This window comes from Hippocampus comes, unplaced genomic scaffold, assembly GCF_001891065.2.
Source record: "Hippocampus comes isolate QL1 unplaced genomic scaffold, H_comes_QL1_v1.1 scaffold223, whole genome shotgun sequence".
NCBI classification, from domain to species: domain Eukaryota; kingdom Metazoa; phylum Chordata; class Actinopteri; order Syngnathiformes; family Syngnathidae; genus Hippocampus; species Hippocampus comes.
In genome coordinates, this window is record NW_017804808.1 from 585,443 (window position 1) to 605,217 (window position 19,775).

The 19,775-nt window shown below is 39.6% G+C and overlaps 1 protein-coding gene across 3 annotated transcripts in view; it reads right to left on the reverse strand.

Annotated features, from left to right (window-relative positions):
* megf10 (multiple EGF-like-domains 10) overlaps window positions 1-19,775 on the reverse strand; it is an 81,960-nt gene that overhangs the window by 53,185 nt on the left and 9,000 nt on the right. For all 3 annotated transcript variants that reach the window (XM_019862997.1, XM_019862990.1, XM_019862981.1), the window contains exons 2-5: window positions 12,385-12,520; window positions 9,415-9,516; window positions 8,305-8,405; window positions 7,778-7,870 (exon numbers count right to left, since the gene is read on the reverse strand). In XM_019862997.1, coding sequence (XP_019718556.1) covers window positions 7,778-7,870; window positions 8,305-8,405; window positions 9,415-9,516; window positions 12,385-12,503 — 415 coding nt within the window. In that variant the 5' untranslated portion in view covers window positions 12,504-12,520. The remainder of the gene's footprint in view (window positions 1-7,777; window positions 7,871-8,304; window positions 8,406-9,414; window positions 9,517-12,384; window positions 12,521-19,775) is intronic.

Consider the following 19,775-nt stretch of genomic DNA (forward strand, 5'->3'; position numbering starts at 1 on the left):
TTGATGCATTATTTTCAATTTTCGTAGTTTCATTGAAGGAATCGTTAATTTACGTTTTTTGGAGGCAGTTATGAATGCCTTTCGAGTCGAACGGAAGGAGCGTAGCTCCATCCAGTGGATGCATTGTAGATTGCGCCTTATAATCCAGTCCGTCCAATATATGAAAAAAATGACAAAATAGGCCATTCATTGAAGGTGCGCCTCATAATCCAAAGCCCCTTTTAGTGCGGAAAATACGGTCACTTGAATATTTTTTTTCCAAACAAACGTGTCATAATATTTACGAGTTTCATATACAATGAAAGCAATTAACATGTTTCACAGTGCATATTAATGTAGACATTTTTACTCAGTAAAAAGTTATTAAACATGCATAAATATGAAATAATCATGTCCAGGACAGCATGACAGTAAATTAAGTTTACATCCTCAGTGCTCATGTTGTACGTTACTCATTTACACACATTTCTTATCAATTTGCCACAGTTTCATGCTAAAATAACGTGAGCAATACCAGCATATTTACCTTGGAGAACATTTCGGGATGTACATTCTGAAGATGCCTCTTCAAATTTGTCATATTCTTCCCACGCATGATCATTCTACATTCTTTGCAATCCTTTTTTCTTATCGTGGAATGTGAAATGGGCCCACAAATCCTCTTGTTGCTTTCCACCAGCTGTGGATATTATCTCGCACTTCAATTTCGTTCTCATCTGCTTTCTTCCCGGGAACGTGATTGAAGTGGGTGACTGGCTTCCGTTCAGCGCTCTAGTCGGCCTCTGATTGGTTCTCTTCTCATTTTGTCCCATCTGTTCCATTTCCTAAGTCGCTCTTTTGTCCAACCAGCGTATGAGTCCTTCTTAAATTTGGATTTCGTCACTGTGGTTTTTTTCTTCCATCTTTTATTTGTTGATGAAAACATCAATCAATTTGGTATCATTATTGTATCAATAAATGACTATTTTTGTTTTCATTATTTTTTCATCTGGAAAAAAATATTTGTGACAAAATGAATGATGAAAATTTTTAGTCAACAAAATTAACACTGTCGCCAACACACTAGGCCTGCATCGGTCGACACATTTTCCAAGATGGCGCCGGAGTAGGCAGCCGTCGGCAAGTGCTCTTCAAGAGCCTTGCGTTTTGTGTTGTTTTTGGCTTTTGTTTTGTCACATGGTGTTGGTGTTACATTGTGTGGCCCTGATGTGGACTGTTTTCAGCATTTTGGCCACGACATTCATCAAAGAAGAAGAATCTGTGCTTGGTGGTTGCACCTTCTCGGCAGCACGCGTGTACCAGCACTGATTTTGATTGGGAGGAATGTCTGCGCCATTTGACTGTCGTTGCTGGACAGCCCCGGCGTGATTGTGTTTTGCGCCTGTATTGGGCAGCATTTTCACAGCCCCGCTTTGTTCAGCGGAAAGATCGGTGCTGTTGGACAGTCAGCGGCTGAATGGATGCATGGCTTGAGGAGCCGACGATGAGAAGAAAGGAGCGTCAGCGCGAAGCGCCGATGCGTATGTGGAACTGCGAGTCACGGCTTGAAATTGAAGTGGATTTGCATGGGACAGGAGATGAGAGCCAATCTCTTTTCGTTAATGGACGCTGCAGCTTCTTGTTGCTTTCAAACTTAGCTTGTAGCAGACGTGTGCACATTTTCAGCATGATGTTTTTGATCCACTGGTGAAAAGGGCACTTTGATTCGCTCCTCTTTCATTTATAACTGCTTCAAAAAACAAAGTGTATGCAGGAAAAGTGATTAAGATTGCACGACTGTCTGTGTCTTGTGTTGTGTTGTTTTATTTTGTCATTGTATGTTAACTGTTCTTTTGATAGCGGCGCAGGCACCCGCAGCGGCTCCGCTTGTTGTCTTATTGTCTGTTTGAGAGGGATGAAATTCCATCTGTGCTGTATGTTGCACATACTGCACATTTGACAATAAAGTTGTACTTGACTTTACTTGACTGAAATACTGACGTCAACTTATTGCCAGACTGACGACGGCCACCTCCGTTAACATCCATGCCGCTGCCTAGCTAACAAAATAAATCACCATTGCAGAGACCTTGCATATTGAGGAACCTAGCCAGAAAAAGCTGAGTATATCTTTGCATCATGTGATTAATGGCCCAATCACAAGAGAGAATGCACACTGCACTCTACGCGCAGCAACAATTCCTGACATGTGCGCAGCCTGTGTTTCAGACTTGTCGCAGATATGTCGCAGACGTGCCACAATGCGTTGGCCACATCATGCAATGTGGCCGTCGTTGCCTGCTGACATGCCGGAGTATCAAGAGGCCTTCAGGCCACAAATCCACAGCAGTTTGTTATGCCATTTTGAGGAGCTGAAAAGTTAACACCAGTTAAAAAAAAGCAATTATGATAGATAATATTGGACTGCATCAAACTAGATTTAGTCCTGTAATATAATGTAATGTGAGATATGAAATCTCAAAATTCATTAGGTACAATAACGCTCAAGAACTGTTTAACTGTAAAAAGGAAACATTCCTTTGTCTATGATGGTAAACATTATCCATCAGCGGGGAAAATGAGAAAAATAGATTCCATTAGAAGTTTGGTGATCCCTGTCTATTGTATCCACCTCCATAGAAAGGTCAAATAAATATATAATATAAAAATAAAAAAATAATATAAAAACGTATACTATTCTACACTGCATTTTTCTTGATGTAAATAAATAATATCTAATAGTTATTTGCAATGTTATTCAAATGTATCGTAATAAAGCATTGGGCCGGATCCTTGAAAATGTTTTTTTATTTAGTTGGATATAAGGGTGTTTATACAAAATCCATTGTGTACAAAATGAATTGTAGTATCATGTCTATGAAAATGTATATTTACACATAACTGTACTATTTATGTCATGTTCTTTGTTTCTCTAGTTTAATTGTTTTTCGGGGGAGTAAAGGCTTGGCGACACTGAATTTATGAAAGAGCCATGACTATAAATCACTTAAAAAAAAAAAAAAAAAAAAGACTTTCTTTCGGATTTACATTATGCATGCCAAAGCTAAAGGTTTCCAAACCGAACTACAAAGTATCTTGTGCTGCTGTCATGTGTCTTCAGTCATAAGCTCCACTGCCTCAAGACATTTCCCGGCACACAATTTTCTGCTATTATTCGTGCTCCCCTTTGAACCCGGCTACCCCCATTTCCTGTTAGTGCTCCCTAAATTGCTGCTCAGACATATTGTTCAGGTCTGCTGACCTGAAAAATACCTCACATCCTGTGGTCTATCTTCAGAAAATTACAGGCCTGATTGAAAAGGACTACACTATGGCTGCTTACTGAAAATGACAACAAAATCTGACGGAAACCTTACTTACTGTAAAACACTTCCAATCCAAACTTTCAAGAACCATTTCTGTCCTGGCAAAAGCAAAACTTGCACTCAACCAGAAGTCACTTCACATTCTGCACTGTAACCATATTTAAATTACCATTCAGAAATCTGGGGAAACAGTTGACATTTACAAGCCTGCACTACAATACTGGGAAAAAAAAGAATAACAAGGGTTTAATGTGTTTTGTTTAGTAAAACGAGTGAAGGAAGTATATTATATTATTAGGTCAGTATTGAAATGATCTTAAAAAAAGAATATTATGGAGAACTGCATTACGTACATAATTGGATGAAATATTGGGACAAGAAAGTGTATTACAAAGTGGAATTCTGCATATAGTTGTATATCTTAAGTATCCTTGGAAGATATAAAAATAAAGCCAATGATCAGATATGTGAAAGCGGGTGATTTATTATGTGAAAGCGGGTCATTTATTATCTACTGCAGGGGCACCCATGATCTACTGTAGGTTGTGCTCATTATTTTAATAACTGTTTTGGGCTGTATTTGTTTGCATTTACTGTTAATTTCTCCTTTCCCAATCTGTGTGGGAATGTGTAATCTCTTCTGGAGTCTAAAAATGTCTCACTAATTAACTAAATAAATCCAATAACAATAAAAATCACTTTTTAGATCCATCCCACAGATGATCTTGCAGGACTGCAAAGATGGCTATTATGCCTAATACCAATGATTTTTAAAAGACGTTATGTGGAATAAAAACATTTTTTCCATTTGACATACGTTATTCAGTATTCAGATTTTTGGGAGGATGAACTCAAAATGTTTTTCAGTTCTAACATCTCACATGACACAGCTCTTATTCATGCCTGAACAAAGACGGCTGTTAAAAAAAAAATACTGATGATGCTTTTTTAGATTCATCATACCTATATTGTAAAATGCCTTTCAATTATTTAGCACCCGTGCCCAGTAACTTGAGCCAAAATTGTTTTGTCTATTGCGGTGCTAACTGCAACACCTGACTGTGTTTGTCACAGTGCGGGGAGTTGCTCAGATGCTAAACAACTCATTAAACTTGCACATTTCCATGAATGCCTATCATTCAGCAAAGTGTTAGTTTAAAAGACCAGCTGTGAGCACCTAAACTTCAAATAACCATCTGTTCTGTTTTTTTAAACAAAATTCAAAGTATTAAATGTCACAAATATAGCATTAGTGTCAGCATTTGTCAAGAATCCCGAAGCCACGTTTCCATCTTTACAAACATACATGAAGTTGTGACAGCAGATATTTTTCAAAATAAGAAATACAACAAGCTAACATTGATGAACTTCTGTCATGGGAGTATTTTACTCCTGACACATTTGCGAAAATCTCCCCAATGAAGCCAGGCTCAGAAAAAGTTTTTTCCCACACCTGGATGTTACTTTGCTGGCAGTTGTGGCATTCTTTTGTGGCAAAATTGAAAAGCCAAGTCAACTGCTAAACATGCTGCTGTCTCTTGTACAAAACACATGCCAATTAGTTTTTTCTCCATCGTGTCTTTGAACATTGTGGTCTCAGCGGCTATGTTTACATGCAGTCAATAACCCTTACAAAAGCGGAATATTTGCAATATTGCAATACTACGACTACTTTATTGATAATATTAATATGTGGAAATGACCTCTATTTGCATCACGATGTCCATATTCCAATTGATCCAATTGATTACCATCTATATGGAAGTAGCTGTCTGCTCCAACATCTGAATGGGTTAATCCGAATGATTCAGAAACTGGAATTTTGACCTTTAACCAAGATGTCAAACTCAAGGCATGGGGGCCAGATCTGGCACACCACCTCATTTTATGTGGCCCGCGAAAGCAAATCTAACATGTCAACTTCTACGACATTTGCGAAAATTTGAAACAAAATTTCAAATTCTCATGTGTAATAAATAAGAGAAATATTGTCAGCAATTTCTTGTTTCCAAACCCCTCATTATCAACCATTATTTTTGATTTCTTGACATGCTTTCACAGTCCTAACAGCCCTCCAAGGGAAATGGTAACTTCAACGTGCGCCCTCGACATTTGAACCTGAAACGTAGTCAGTCACATCTCTTCTTGATGTCAGTAATCTTATTTTAATGGTGCTTTCAGAACATTCTTAATCGCTTGTTTTTTGTTACATAGTGCTAGTGAGCCAAGCCTAACACGGGCATTATAAATGATTATATTATTTTTAGAATATGCCTAAGGCCAGAAATGATTTTGTGTTGCTCAATTTTTACACATTAAGATCGTGTCTGTGACAGTAGTCACACAGGCTAAGCCTAGTGGAGCTATGAGCAGTCAAGGAAGAGACTCAACAATGCTCTCTTTTATTACAGACTGAAATTGAAGACAAAAGGGGCACACTCTATGGGCTCCATATGTTTATATCAGCAAATATGGCTCCCAAGCTCATATGGAAACACACGAAAACTTACTATTAGGTTTTCAGCAAACCAAACATCTGCAAAGACCAGACATTAAATGTCGAATGCAACTGGCATAAAGTGCGTTGAAATTACAGCATAATAGGAATAAAGTGGAACCTTAATTGAAGGGAGTCACTGGGGGAAGGGGTTATCTTTTCGAGTGAGTTACATCAAATGTTTCTAAAAAAAAGCTAGTACACTGTTCAAGACTATTGTGTACTTTTCTCATAGCCTAGGAATGTCCATTTCAGAAAATAATATTGTAAATATATATTAAATAAAAGCTTGGAAGTTGATGTTCGCATTATCCTTTCTGGAACTAACAGATTTTGAAAGGTACTGAGAAAAGAGGTGTTTTGAGTAGACAGGACACTATTTTCTGTCCCTTGAATCTGGGTTCCCTCGGTCCAGGAAATCAAGGTTCTACTGTTACTCTGTGTATGTATATACAATGAATTTCAGGGAAAGAGAAGGAAGAGACATTAAAAGAAGTAAACTGCCAGCATCAACCATATTTATCCAGCTTATTTAAAGTCTCTAGTTTGTGCAAGGAAATGGTTATCATTGATAACATTCATGAAGGGCATGAGGGGGTGATTGCATTACATTCATTACATGACAGGTCTACATCGCCGATGTGCAAAAGTCCTGCTGTTGGGGAACGGAAAGTGTACCCAAGTTGAGGACAGATCAGAGCACTCACATGAGCCAAACAAACCAGACTTTACAGGCCCTATTTTCATGCCCAGTGATAGTCTAGCACGAAGTGCAATCTCACTGTGTACATGGGTCAAGTTTTCTTTTGATAATTTCGTAGACAGATACAGCCAACTTTACTCCTGGCCAATCAAAGTGGCTCCCCTCATTCCCTTTAAATTCAGTGAGGGAGAGGCGCATGGTCTACATGGTAGAAGCATAATGGACATGCTGGAGTACATGCAAGAGGTCAGCATGCACAAAGCACATTTATAAGGAACTGCAAGATCTCCATTTGCGGATGATGTAAGGTTAGCCGCTGTGAAGCGGGCACTTGGAGACCGTCTTGCACCCCTGATCATGCGTGTGTAACAACACCCCTAAAAACACACACACACACACACACACACACACACACACACACACACACACACACACACACACACACACACACACCAAACCGGTTATCTTCACCAGGGTCGTGGGTGTGCTGGAGACTATCCCAGCTGTCATTGGGCGGTAGACAGGGTACACCCTAAATTGATCGGCAGCCAATCACACGGCAGATGTCGAGAAACAACCAACCAAACCTAGGGACAATTTTGAGTGTCTAAACAACCCACCATGCATGTCTTTGGAATGTGGGAGGAAACCGGAATACCTGGGGAAAACCGACACAGGCATGGAGACAACATGCAAACTCCACATAGGAAGCCGGATATGAATAAGAATAATAAGAATAATAATAAGAAAAGCTTTATTCATCTCCCAAAGGAGAAATTCCCAATTTACAGCAGCAAAGTTATGAAAGGAAGGAAGTAGAGGGATAAAAAGTACAGGAGCTGCTGTAAAGGCAGCCACTCTCGCGGCGTGAGGTGAATGTGCTAACCAGTATCATTCCAAAATGTGTTGGTTTCATTCAATGTCAAATCATTTGCATTCTACAAACCAAAAAAAAAAAAAAAAACCCTAAACAAACAAGAGCAATACCACTGTCATTCTTCCAGGAAGGAGTTTGAGAAGAATTGCTTGAATCCCTGCCCCGCATTTCCCAATGCACAGTTTCCAACTTTAGATGTTACACTGGAAAGGCAACTCTAAAATGCAGTTTGTGTAAAATACTCATTCGCTTTTACTCAAAGTGTTGTGGGGAATCAGCAAAACAGTCAGTGAGAAGATCCAATCTGTTTTCGCTCTTAGTGAGCTTCACAGACATTATGGCTCTCACAAACAAAGACTTGTCACCTCACAGACAGCAACAGCTGGACGACTTACTGCTGGAGCAATTGGAACCCCCCCATCCAGGCTCACACTGGCAGGTATTGGGGGCCATACAGCGGCCGTGAACACAGCTCTCTGCACAATGAGCTGGAGAGGGAGAGAGGTAGGATGTAAGGCAAGTTGAATCGGAGAATATCGACCACTCTGCTGCTCTCTTTTCAATCTATGAAGATTTATTAACTGATTGATTAAGCGAAGTTCATTGATGAGTTTGTATGTTTGCGGTCATGCGGTCTCTTTCTTGAAGCTTTACTCTTTCACACACTTTTGGTGAAACAAAACTGGCCTCACTGTTCTAATACTCTTCGAGGGCAGTCTATGTAAACATACACAGTATAATTGTTCTGGTAAGTGTTTCCATGTTTCGAATGATACAGGATGTTTTGCATCAGCCTTCAAATTATGCAAAAGTCTGTGTTTCATGGGTTTATGGCGACATTTTTGGTGGGGGTGATTTGACTGCGTATTAATCATCAATTCAGATAAAGCAAACTTTATACAGTTGTAAATCTGATACTCACGAACACAAATGTCGCCGTTTTCAAAAAAGCCTGGACAGCACTGGGACTTCCTACGGTACATCGTCTTCTCTCCTCTCCGATACGCAATCCGGTAGCTTACCCTTCACACAGACAGGAAGTGAGATCGTCCAATGAAATCCAGACCGTTTAATCGTCTTTCTTCACAGAATATAAGGATCACTTTATATGAGATTGCACTATGAAAATATAACGTATACCCGCACTCGTAGTCTGTTACCTGTGGATTTGTGGATTTGCAGATATATATTTTTTAATTTTATTGTCTATTGTGGAAAAAAATGGATATTGAATGTTTATCAGTGTTTTTTGTTGTTTTGTTTGATGAATTTGACATTGAAAAATAAAAAATTCCCAACACATTTCAGTGGCCATCAATCATAAGCAGACTTTCGCCATTCACTTAGCGGCTATACATTCATTGTCAGGTTAAAAATAACAAATGTGAGTTTTCACAATTATACCTGAATGAAAAGACAGTAACTTCTTTACATTAACATTCCTAAGACTCAAAATGTGAACTGATTTGTTCTGAATAATGAATGCAGTCACTTAAACAGATTGACTGAATCTGCATTGCATTATATATTATTTTTTACTTCTTTATTGCAGCTGCCTGGTGTTGACACATGTCGTTGATAAACATGCATTTCGGTCACTTGAAATGTGTATGTAAAGACACAATCCAACCAAAAATCAGATATAGGCACAAAATTGGAATTGGTCAACAAGACAATGCGATCTATTTTCATAGATGGCACATACAGTCATGCTACCATTTCCTGTTTTTTGATTTTTGTACTTCCATGGCTGCACAGAGATGTCTCCATGCGAGATGTGAGTATGCCACATTTAAAGGGAATAGGAGAAGCTGCTTTGATTGGTGGTGAATCAAGTAGATTGTGTTCACGCATCTGCAGAACTATCAACGCCTGGTTTAACATTCCTCCGTGCAGATTTATGACACGCCCCACACCAGACTTTAATTGGTCACGAATATAGAACTAAGAATCTTAACATCCGCGAACTTTGGAAGGGCAAGGAATGGAAATAAGAATAATGTAAAAACAGCAGGAACGATGTGATCCTCACCTGTGTCTGGTGCACTTGAACCAGTTGAGGATGTCTGTGCAGCTGGTGTAATAAATCTGGTCAAAGGGATGGGCGTACGACTCTTGAACTGTCACTGAATATCTGAAACCAAAGGAAGAAAAGGAGTCAAGAGATCAGACATCAATGAATGTCAGAATCCCTGTGTGTGGAGAGTTTTCATGCACGGCATTCTACCACCCAACAAGTTTATCCAAAAGGAATATCTGTGGTTCTTTGGAATTAAATCTACCTCTATCCCATTCCTCCCCACTGTTACGACTGGCTTTGTTCAGCACTGTGCATGGGGCGCATGCTTTTTCATTTTCATGACATGGCGGAGTAAAAGGAACATTTTTAAGACCATTCCTGATCCACTCCCTTTATCCATACTCACGATACCATGTGCATATGTTAAATATTGTTGATTGTATCAAGGTAAAATAAAAGTCAACTGCTCTTCATGGACGCGATGCTCCATAGCCTAGAGATATGCATGCCTTAGTTCACTAAGTAAGCAGTGTAGTATGACATATTCAACCAATGTTACTCTCATGACAATAATCCAGTTCAGCCTTCCCCAGAAAAAATCCCCTTAATTTTGTGTATGTTTTTAGTAAGGAGAAATAGCATTCTGTAATGTTGTACTTAAAAACCGAAGTAATAATTACAGAAATAAATAGAATATCAAGCACTAAACAGTTTGTGCATCATGATTTTACGCTGCATTTCATTTCATTGTGCTGCTTCTTCTGGCGTGCCCATCTTGGTCACCGGGATACAGTACTGCAAAATGCAGTCATACAGACACAAAAAAGAAAAGACTTTTTACAGTACTGCTGCAAGTTATTCGTTATTGTGATATTATTCATTTATCGTTGAAGTTAAAAAATACACTGTATGCCTATGAGTGTTCATATACCGTATAGGCCCGAATATAAGATGGCCCTGATTATAAGACGACCCCCTCTTTTTCAAGACTCAAGTTTGAAAAAAGACTTTTTGAACACCAAATTAATGTTTATACAGAAAATAATAACAGTACATCTGAAACAAATGATTATAACAATGTATTTGAGAGAAAAAGCATGTTTTTTGCCTCATTCAAATCTTATTATCTAAACATTTAAATATGTAAACTAAAGTGCAATCACATTCGTAAATGAATGGCTTCTGGTTTTTGAAATGTAAATTACATCATAACTACTCCTCACCTGCCGGTTAACCTGGCCGATCTTCGACCCACTTTTCTCCAGATTGTCGCTACATTTCTCCATTTTCTGTTATCTCTTCGATTATTTTCTTCTCTTTTCTTTCTTACCGCTATTTTTTATTTTTCTTCTTCGTGCTACTGCTATTTTTATTTTTATTCTTCGTGACAGGGGTTCACTTTGGCCTGGGGAGTCAAGTTCAGCATTCGCTTCAATGATATCTAGCGCCATCTAGCGTCGCGAATGGGTATAATGTCTAGACCCTGAATATAAGACGACCCCCACTTTTTCGATCTTATTTCAATGCAAAAAACAACGTCTTATATTCGGGCCAATACGGTATTTAGAGGTCAACATAAGTGGTGCGCGGGTGCGCTAAAAATATTAAAAGTGTAGTCACAGCACATTTGCCTACCAAGCATTTCGAATTGGATTTTTTTGGGGGTGGAGTGGAGCAGTAGATGGGGCTGAAGTAGTGTTGTGTCATTTGTGAATAACTCAGTCAAATGAACGAATCTTTTGAACTCATGGAATCACTTGATGAACTGATTCGTTACTCTCGCAGTTCTGCATAGTACAAGTGACACAAATGGTGTCAACTTGCAGGGTGGCGGCGGTGGCTAATGCACGTAGGGCCTGCCAATCATGTGGTGGGCTTCGTGAGTGACTTAAGTCTTGGGCGCAGAGACTGATGATGTTCCGTCAAAATATGTACATTTTTCTAAAACCGGTCTGTGGTGCAAAAAAAAATTGGGGACCACAATCATAACTCCAAGAGATCGGAGGGTCGGGCAAAAAACGAGCATTAAACAAGAACCTCTGGTGCTTATTGGAGAACCACATCTATATTTTTTATGTGCACCCTGGTGACATGATCTCTCTACACATGTTGGCTCATCATTTGTGCTCAAATAGAATGTGTTTAGGTAAAATTGCAACTATCCATGCTAACTGCTAGCATGTCATTGGCATTTTTCATTATGTCTTTAAGAATGAAGCTAGTGGGGTAATTGTTAAAGCAATGTTGTTTGGTTGTTTATAAACATCTTGTAATTCTTTCTCTTTCATGTTTAGTTTGACAGAAAATTTCAACTGCGAGCGAAATTAAATAGATTGACTCCTCTTTTTTAATTATTTACTATTTGCTGAACTTCTGCTTATTACGAGGTGAGTTGAATTGAATTTACTGCCCACATAAAGTTTGCACTCAAATCAAATCAGAAAATCATATTTAAAAAATTGCAAATGGGGTCACTATTTCTATTATTAATATTACACCATGAAATAAATATTGATTGTCAAAACTGTGTCTTCAATCAATAAATACAGAAGCTTGTGCTATAAAAGTGACTGTCATGCCTTAAAATGTATTTTCAACTCGAAAGTGCACCCAAGTTCTCTTCTGAGGCAGCACAAAAAAAAAATGATTGGGACAGCAACATCAATTTCAAAACAAACCAAAACATAACATTAGACCTTTATCAATTTTCGGTGTGTTCCTTATTGAACTATTTGTTGCACATCACGCATAGTGATGTGCAACAAAGAGTTATTTGTTATTCTTATAGACCAGCGTGAACATTGAGGCCAGTGAACACCTTTGGTTAATAATTAATTAATTATAAAAAAAATGTGATGCCCTAGTCAGATGTGTCCTCGATCCACGACTAGTGCACACCTGTATTTAGGGGTTTTTTTTGTAATAATTAGAATTTACAATGTAACCACGTCCACTAAATGTATGTAAAATGAGCAGACAAACCTCTCCCAGTGGCTGCAGACATTTGGATCTTCCAGGTTAAGCGAGGAAGTGATACAAGGCAGGAAAAAAAAGGCCACAGCCAACAAAACTGTCCCGTGGCATTGTAGAGGCATGGCCATCTCACTCAAAACTAGACCTTGACACAAAGAAGGCATCGGTTAACATTGTAACAGGTGAATTGTCTCATGAAAATAAAGTCCACAAACATGTCACACACTGTATATTAAAACACGTTTGTTTCTGGTGGATAAACGAATTGTAAATGATCATGTATCTAATATTCGGCAGTTTTTTTGGAGTAAGGATCTGAATGTTGACTGATGGATGATGATGACTTTCAAATGGATGTTGTTGAGTGAGCTGTTTCACTTTATAAATGAGCAGAAAACCTCAGCAAGCAATAAAATTGAGGATTCTAATTTACAGTATCAATGGAACTACTAAATGAGAACCAAAGATGCTGTCTGTGTGATCGTCCAGTGCTCGTCAACTCACGTTAGCAATTAGCATTGCTTACGAATATCTTGACTTGAATCTGTGCAGACTGAAAAACGTCAGGTATATACAACAAATATTGGGTTATATCAGTCCTTTTCAAATAGTTGGGTGCACCCCCCGAGAGGGGCGCGATGCGATGCCGATACATTTAAAATATTTTCTGTTACAGATTAAAAAACAATGTTTGTGAAGTTATTCTTTGCTGTAACTTAAACTATATTTCTTTTTTTCTTTTCTTTAATAAGGATACAATGTTATGCAGAAGGGTACATATAACAATTTTATAGACAAATGATAATTATCATGGCAGCAGAGAGTGGGGAGGGGGGCCGCGAATTGTTTTCTTCTTGTTGGGGGGGGGGCGTAACAGAAAATAATTGAGAAGCACTGGTGTCATTAAAGGTAAGAGATAAATAATGATCTGTACAATCCCAAACTGAAATAGAAGTGACACAATAGGAAAGTTAAGATGGAAGTGCACAAAAATAACTTCATACAAATATTAAAATTCATATTATGTTAGCCTGGGCCCTTGTGCACATTTGTTTTATTTAATGGTGGTATGTGCTAATAGACATTTTTGTTGTAGCCAAGCTCCATAAAAATGTACAGCGAATGTATAACGCCAACGTTACACTGTATGACGCAAGTCAACAGTAAATTTTCATCAGCGATGGCTTTATGCGTCCCGAAATGTATTTTTGATGCTTGATTTCAAAAATGTTTTTATATAGCACATCAGGCTTTTGAGGGGCTTTTTTGAATATTTTTTGTTTTTAGGTTAGACCTGTAAATGCTTGTGCAATATGGATTTTACCATGCGGTGGAATTCATAGCTATGATGTTTCAGTAAAAAAAAAAATAAACAAACAAAAAAAGCACTTTTCTTTTATGTAACCCTGAATACCTAAATATTAATAAATATATTACTGTATCAAATGTTACATTATTATGTAAATTTGTCATTGTTCTGTTATTTTTGTGTTTCAATTTTCGGTGGGATCAGAGGGTGTTACCTCCAGTGCTGCACCTGTCTCATGTTGTGATCATCTGGCTTGAAAAGAATTGCTATGCTGACTACTCACTGTCTGATTATTCAACCTTGCTCACTACCCTGATACCAAGTGTTGGATATTCTTGACGTTTATTGTGACCATGTTTTGTAGTTCTCTCGTTCTTGTGCTTATCTCTCCTAAGTACTTTTCTATTGTTGTGTTAATCTCGTTCGTTTTTCTTCACGTAATTGGATTTCCTTGTCTTTTTTGACAAGTGATTTTGCGTGTGATTATTTGTTCTCCTTGACCTTGCCGATTGTAAGTGCTTTGTGTCCATTTCATTGGATCCTGGCTCTTTGTTGCCAGCGACTTTTGTTTTACTTTCTCTGGTCTATGTTTTTCAAAACTAAATGTCTTGCTATCTCTTATCCTGGTCTACATTTGTGGGATCCAATTCTCTCTGGGTTAAACCAGAACCTGACATTATTATTATCATTATTATTATTTTTATTATTAGTTAGGGTTTCTATAGGCACACATTTGCTCGGCACACATTTGCTCCGGTGCTGCGCCGATGTATTTTGTTGCGATATATCTTACACCGGAGCAAATTTTGTGGAGCGTTCACACGTACAAAGCCGCTGAGCGTGTTAGCACCGGTGCAGCGCCGGTGCATCCCCACTTGGGTTCACACGGCAGTTTCTGCAGCGGAGCAAAACGATAGAAAACAAAGAGCTGTCGTGTTGGTTCTTTTTAAAACATACACAACTCAAGCAACTGCTGTACAGGCACGTCCTTCTCCTTCTCGGTCTCCGTGCCTTCTGCTTGAGAGGCGTTCAATGACCGCCCCCGATAACGTAAACCAACGATGACTTCAATGACACTCAAGCAATAATGCGCCAAACAGAAAATCAAGAGAGGAAATCACAAAATAAATTCTATGGGGGGGGGGGGGGGGTTGTGAACACACAACAAAGGAACAAACTACACAAACAACTCCAAGACAGTCCAGTCTCCTACAAAAGGAAAGATGACGTTTGGGGACTGTCCTCCCTGTTCTAGTTGAGATGGTATAACCCAAGAGGCAAGATGCCGCTTGCTACTGTTTTTGCCAGTTGCCATTCTACTTTTATTGCCAGCCATCATGTCTTGTGTCGTTATTAGACAAACAGATGACGGTAGTACAACAGAGTACGAAAGCAACGCATTCTAGCCGTACGTAATCAACTCTTCTCATGTGTTGCGAGGCTACTCACCCCGCCGCAAACGAGCATTTGCTCCGGAGCAAATTTTTAACCCTGTAGCGTTCACACGTACCATTTTACATCGGTGCTGCACCGCAAACGAGCATTTGCTCCGGAGCAAATTTTTAAACCACCTCCCTGAGGTGGGTTAAATTTGCCCCTTAAAAATTTGCTCTGGTGTAGCCCCTGAAAACAAGCTGTTTTCAGGGGCTACACTGGTGGAACTTTGCATGTGTGAACGCTCTACTGGGGCAGCACCGGCGTGGCACCGGAGCAAATGTTGCTGTGTGAACACCCCTTATGTGACCACAAATGCACGACAACAGGCAGGAATGGCGTGAGCCAAAACTTATATTATAAGTATGATTTATTAGTCTTTGCAAAGTCAACTCAGGAGAATTCAAACTGAAACTTACTCAAAGTTCAAGGGAGAACACACAGAATCCAAAGGGAGAGGAAATGTCTACGAAAGAAGCAAAAACTTCATGGGATGCCGACCAGACCTCTCAGCAGGTGGTTACGGCACAAACGTTTGCACAAAGGACTGGGAGCAGAAACCAGCCCAAATGAGCTGATGAGCTACAAGCGGGTGATTAGCAGGTGAGCCTCAGGTGTGAGGTGTAGAGCACCTTGGCTGAGAAGGCTGCCTGGCTGTACGCTCCCTAACATTATTATTATTATTATTATTATTATTATTATTATTATTATTATTATTATGAAAACCTGGTGTGCTGAAGAAAACATGAGGGCAAATTTGGAATCAGCACCAAGTCATCTAGAAAAGTTTACCTGCATTGTTGATCAAAAAAATATATACCGTATTTTCCGCAGTAAAAGGGGCACTGGATTATGAAGTCCACATTCAATGAATGGCCTATTTTGTAATTTTTTTTCATATATTGGACACACCGCATGATAAGATGCAATCTACAATGCATCCACTAGATGGAGCTACACTCAAGGAAAACTCGAGTGAAGCACGCCTCAGCAGTCCATAGTCCGCTGCTCTCTGCTGTGCACCAATCAGCACTGACGCAACCCACGTCACAGATCAAGAAGCTTTGAACAAACGACAACAGCTAAGATAGCTTAGCTGTTGAGTGACAGAACGATCAAATGTCAGTAAAACTTATTGAATAAAGCAGCGACACAGTTCATTTAACCAATAGCAAGTTATAACAGTGACTCGTTAACACTGAACTCTCTTGCCGCTGCTCTATTTCCGTGTTCAACTGCGTAACTTGATCGCCTTCAGTTTGAACTCTGTGTTGTAAGCATGTCTCTAGCATGCAGCCATTTTGGGGTCGACATATTACCGTAATAACCATACACAAGGCGCATGAGCTTTTAAGAAAATGGTAGGCTTTTAGGTGCGCCTTTTAGTGCGGAAAATACGGTATATAAAATGTAAAAAAAAATGTGTTAACCAATGTAATTTAAACATTAGGTGCTCCGGTTTCCTCCCACATTCCAAAATCATGCATGGCAGGCTGATTGAACACTCTAAATTGTCCCTAGGTGTGAGTGTGGGAGTGCATGGTTGTTTGTCTCTGTGTGCCCTGCGATTGGCTGGCAACCAATTTGGGGTGTCCCCCGCCTACTGCCCGAAGACAGCTGGGATAGGCTCCAGCACCCGCCGCGACCCTAGGGAGGATGAAGCGGCGGTTCGGAAGATGAATGAATGAATGAATGAATATAGGTTATAATTATTCATAAACACCCTGTTTAACCTTGCCAGGAGTACATTCCAGGAAGACATGAATCTGAATGCGATTGGTTAATTCTGAAGAAAGCTATATCTCAGTAATAAGAGGGTATGCACACATCTGTAACCTCATTATTTCGGTTATCATTATTCCCACACTCAAAAAGGTTTTCAAAAAATCGAATGAGTTGTAAAGCGGAGAGGTCACAATGGCGAAAAAAGCTGGCATTTGAACAGGGGTATGTTTACTTTTTATGTCCACTGTATTTCCACAGCATTGTAAAGTCTCTTTATTTATTTATTGTTTGTTTGTTTGTTTGTTTGTTTGACGTTATCAGAAAAGGAAATGGGCATTCTATGTCAGTAAGCTGGATAAAATGGAGTTAGTGCTTGTCTTATGCACTTAGGTGATCATTGATGATCCAAGTGCTTTACAGTACTTATTTTTTATGAAGAGAAAAGGCTGCGTTGATCAGATTCTGGTCAGAATGTGTAGAAGCACTTTAGTTAGACCAGAGAAAACAGCTGGAAAAAGACTGAGTTCAGAGAGTTACCCTATTTCTCTTTAAGAGACAGAAGCCTCCTTTTCTTGTGCCGTTTTACAATAATTTGGTCTCAATCAATGTTTTTTCAGAGTTAGTGGATTTATTTGGCTTGTTGGAGCAAAAAACAAAATACTTACACGATGGTCAAGGTAAATGAAGTCAAGTCAGTTTTCACCCAAGTTCCATTTTTCTCACCTTTCATCACTTATTTCCAGCGGGATATATTTTTTCCAGGGTAAACTTACACATTATTTGTTTCCCAAATCTAAGTTAATAAGTGAATTGGTGATTAACATTTTGTACGCTTTCATACGAAATGCAGTGGGGAAGGGTGTTTGTACTGTGTTTTCACAAGCATTTTTGGGGGGCAGCAGAGCTCATCTTCTCTTGTTTCACTTGGCTGAAGGGGCACAGCTGCAGCCACCAATGTTAAAATACGCCCCCGCCCTCGCAACCCTTCCCAAAGACAACTGCGTTACTGCATAAACAAGGGCCATGGTGTCCGTGTGAAACGCTCTGGATACCCCAAAAGGAGCAGTCTTTGCAGATCAACGTTCATGCAGCGTCCCAAGTAGTATGATACTGACGCCTCCACGTCTCATTTGTTATTGACTGACGGGGCTGAGACCTGGGGTTCTATTTTCATACACGTGCATGGGCACTCGGTGTAAAAACTGGCGTGCCTTGATTTTCAGCCTGCAGAAAGTTTAGCTTTGTGTTGTTGGGTATTTGACAGACCATGCTGCGTCATGCTGGGCATTCTGGCGGACCCGGCGCACCTGATAATTTTATGACTGAAAGTAGACTAGACCACAAACCAGCTCTGAGCAGATCTAAGTTGTGATGCAGGTTGTGCGATCAATGGTAGATTTGATCAAGGTGCGGGCAGACAGCGTTTGCGCTCTGCTGATATGTGTGGTGGATGCCATCGTATTTCATGAATATAACTGCATGCATTAAAGCCTCTGAATCATTATTAATTAATTCAACACATGATCATCAATCCTTATTCTATCGATTAAAACAGCCCTCTGGGCCGCGGCACAGCTCTGTGGTGGAAAATGGCGGGGGGAGTGTGTGGGGGGGTCATACATACACGAGGCTGCGGTGAGGGGGGCGCGTTTGACCTCGGGGAACATGCACTTTTTTACTGTCCTCGAATAAAGTGCAATTGCACCTCCACTACATTAGGGGGCAGTGGCGCTCTCATTGGCAGAGTGTGCGCAGGGAGCATTCGCTCTGTGTTTTGTTTGCACTGAGCATGCGCGCTTTGCACACAGCACAGTATGAGTATCAAGTGGAGATAGAAGTGTAGCAGATCCTCAAGTGCCACTATGAAAAAATATTTAACAGGGATGAGAAGACAGGCGGAGATAAAGAGACAAATGAAAGTCTCCCGAAAGCTCAGGCAAGGAATTTTATTCGATAAAAAATCCATTTTTTAACGAATGTCTTTTCTGTTGCAGGACGTGAAAGGTGAACCTATGGATGATCGTTTTCAGCTATAGTTGCCCCAAAAATGTCTTGGACAAATCAGCAGAAGATATTCTCCCTGGAGATCTATTTTGCGACAAAATCATACCAGAGTGTACAGATTCAGTTTCGAAAACGTTTCCATTGTCGCAACTTTCCACCAAAATCAACGATTGTTAGTTGGGTTACGAAGTTCAGAGAGCATGGGACTGTAGTGAACTTATGTTCTAAAGCCACAGGGGGAACTTATTCAGGCAGGAAAAAGAGTGCAAGGACAGAAGAAAACATTGCTGCAGTGAGGGGTTCTGTGGGGTTTCCTCAAAGACAATGTATACCAGGGAAATCCACAAACAATTGAGGAACTGAAAACTGCCATCACAGCAAAAATAAGAGCCATCCCGAAAGAGGAGTGTGTAAAAGTGATTGACAACTTTGTCAGACGAGTACAGGTTTGCTTGCAACGGAATGGTGGACATTTGGAACACATCTTGGAAAAGCCATAAATTGACTAAAAATTGACAGAAATAGCTGAAACTCTGGTGAATGGTCTTCCATAAACTGAATAATGTTTTAAGTTTGTAAACAAAATGTTTTTTCAATTTTAGTTTTAGTGACTTCGTTAGTTTTCATGAACTGCTGTATACTCGGGTCAGTGGACGTTTTGAGGGGCATGGCAACATTAAGAGCAGGGAGGCAACCTTAAAAATGTGCTAGCCATTTGAAACCAGCAAACTCCCCCTTTCAAGTGGCTCTTTGCAATTTTCTTTTGTCCCTCATGCATTGCATATCTTGAAAAGGATTAACAGCAAACCGTAATCAAATATAAAATGGTTAGTTTTATCATTTCAATTTTCAACAATCATTTCAACCTTATTTTATGTAATGTGTTGTGCCATGGGGTAGGAAGGTGGATAGTGGTTCGTGCCCCGAA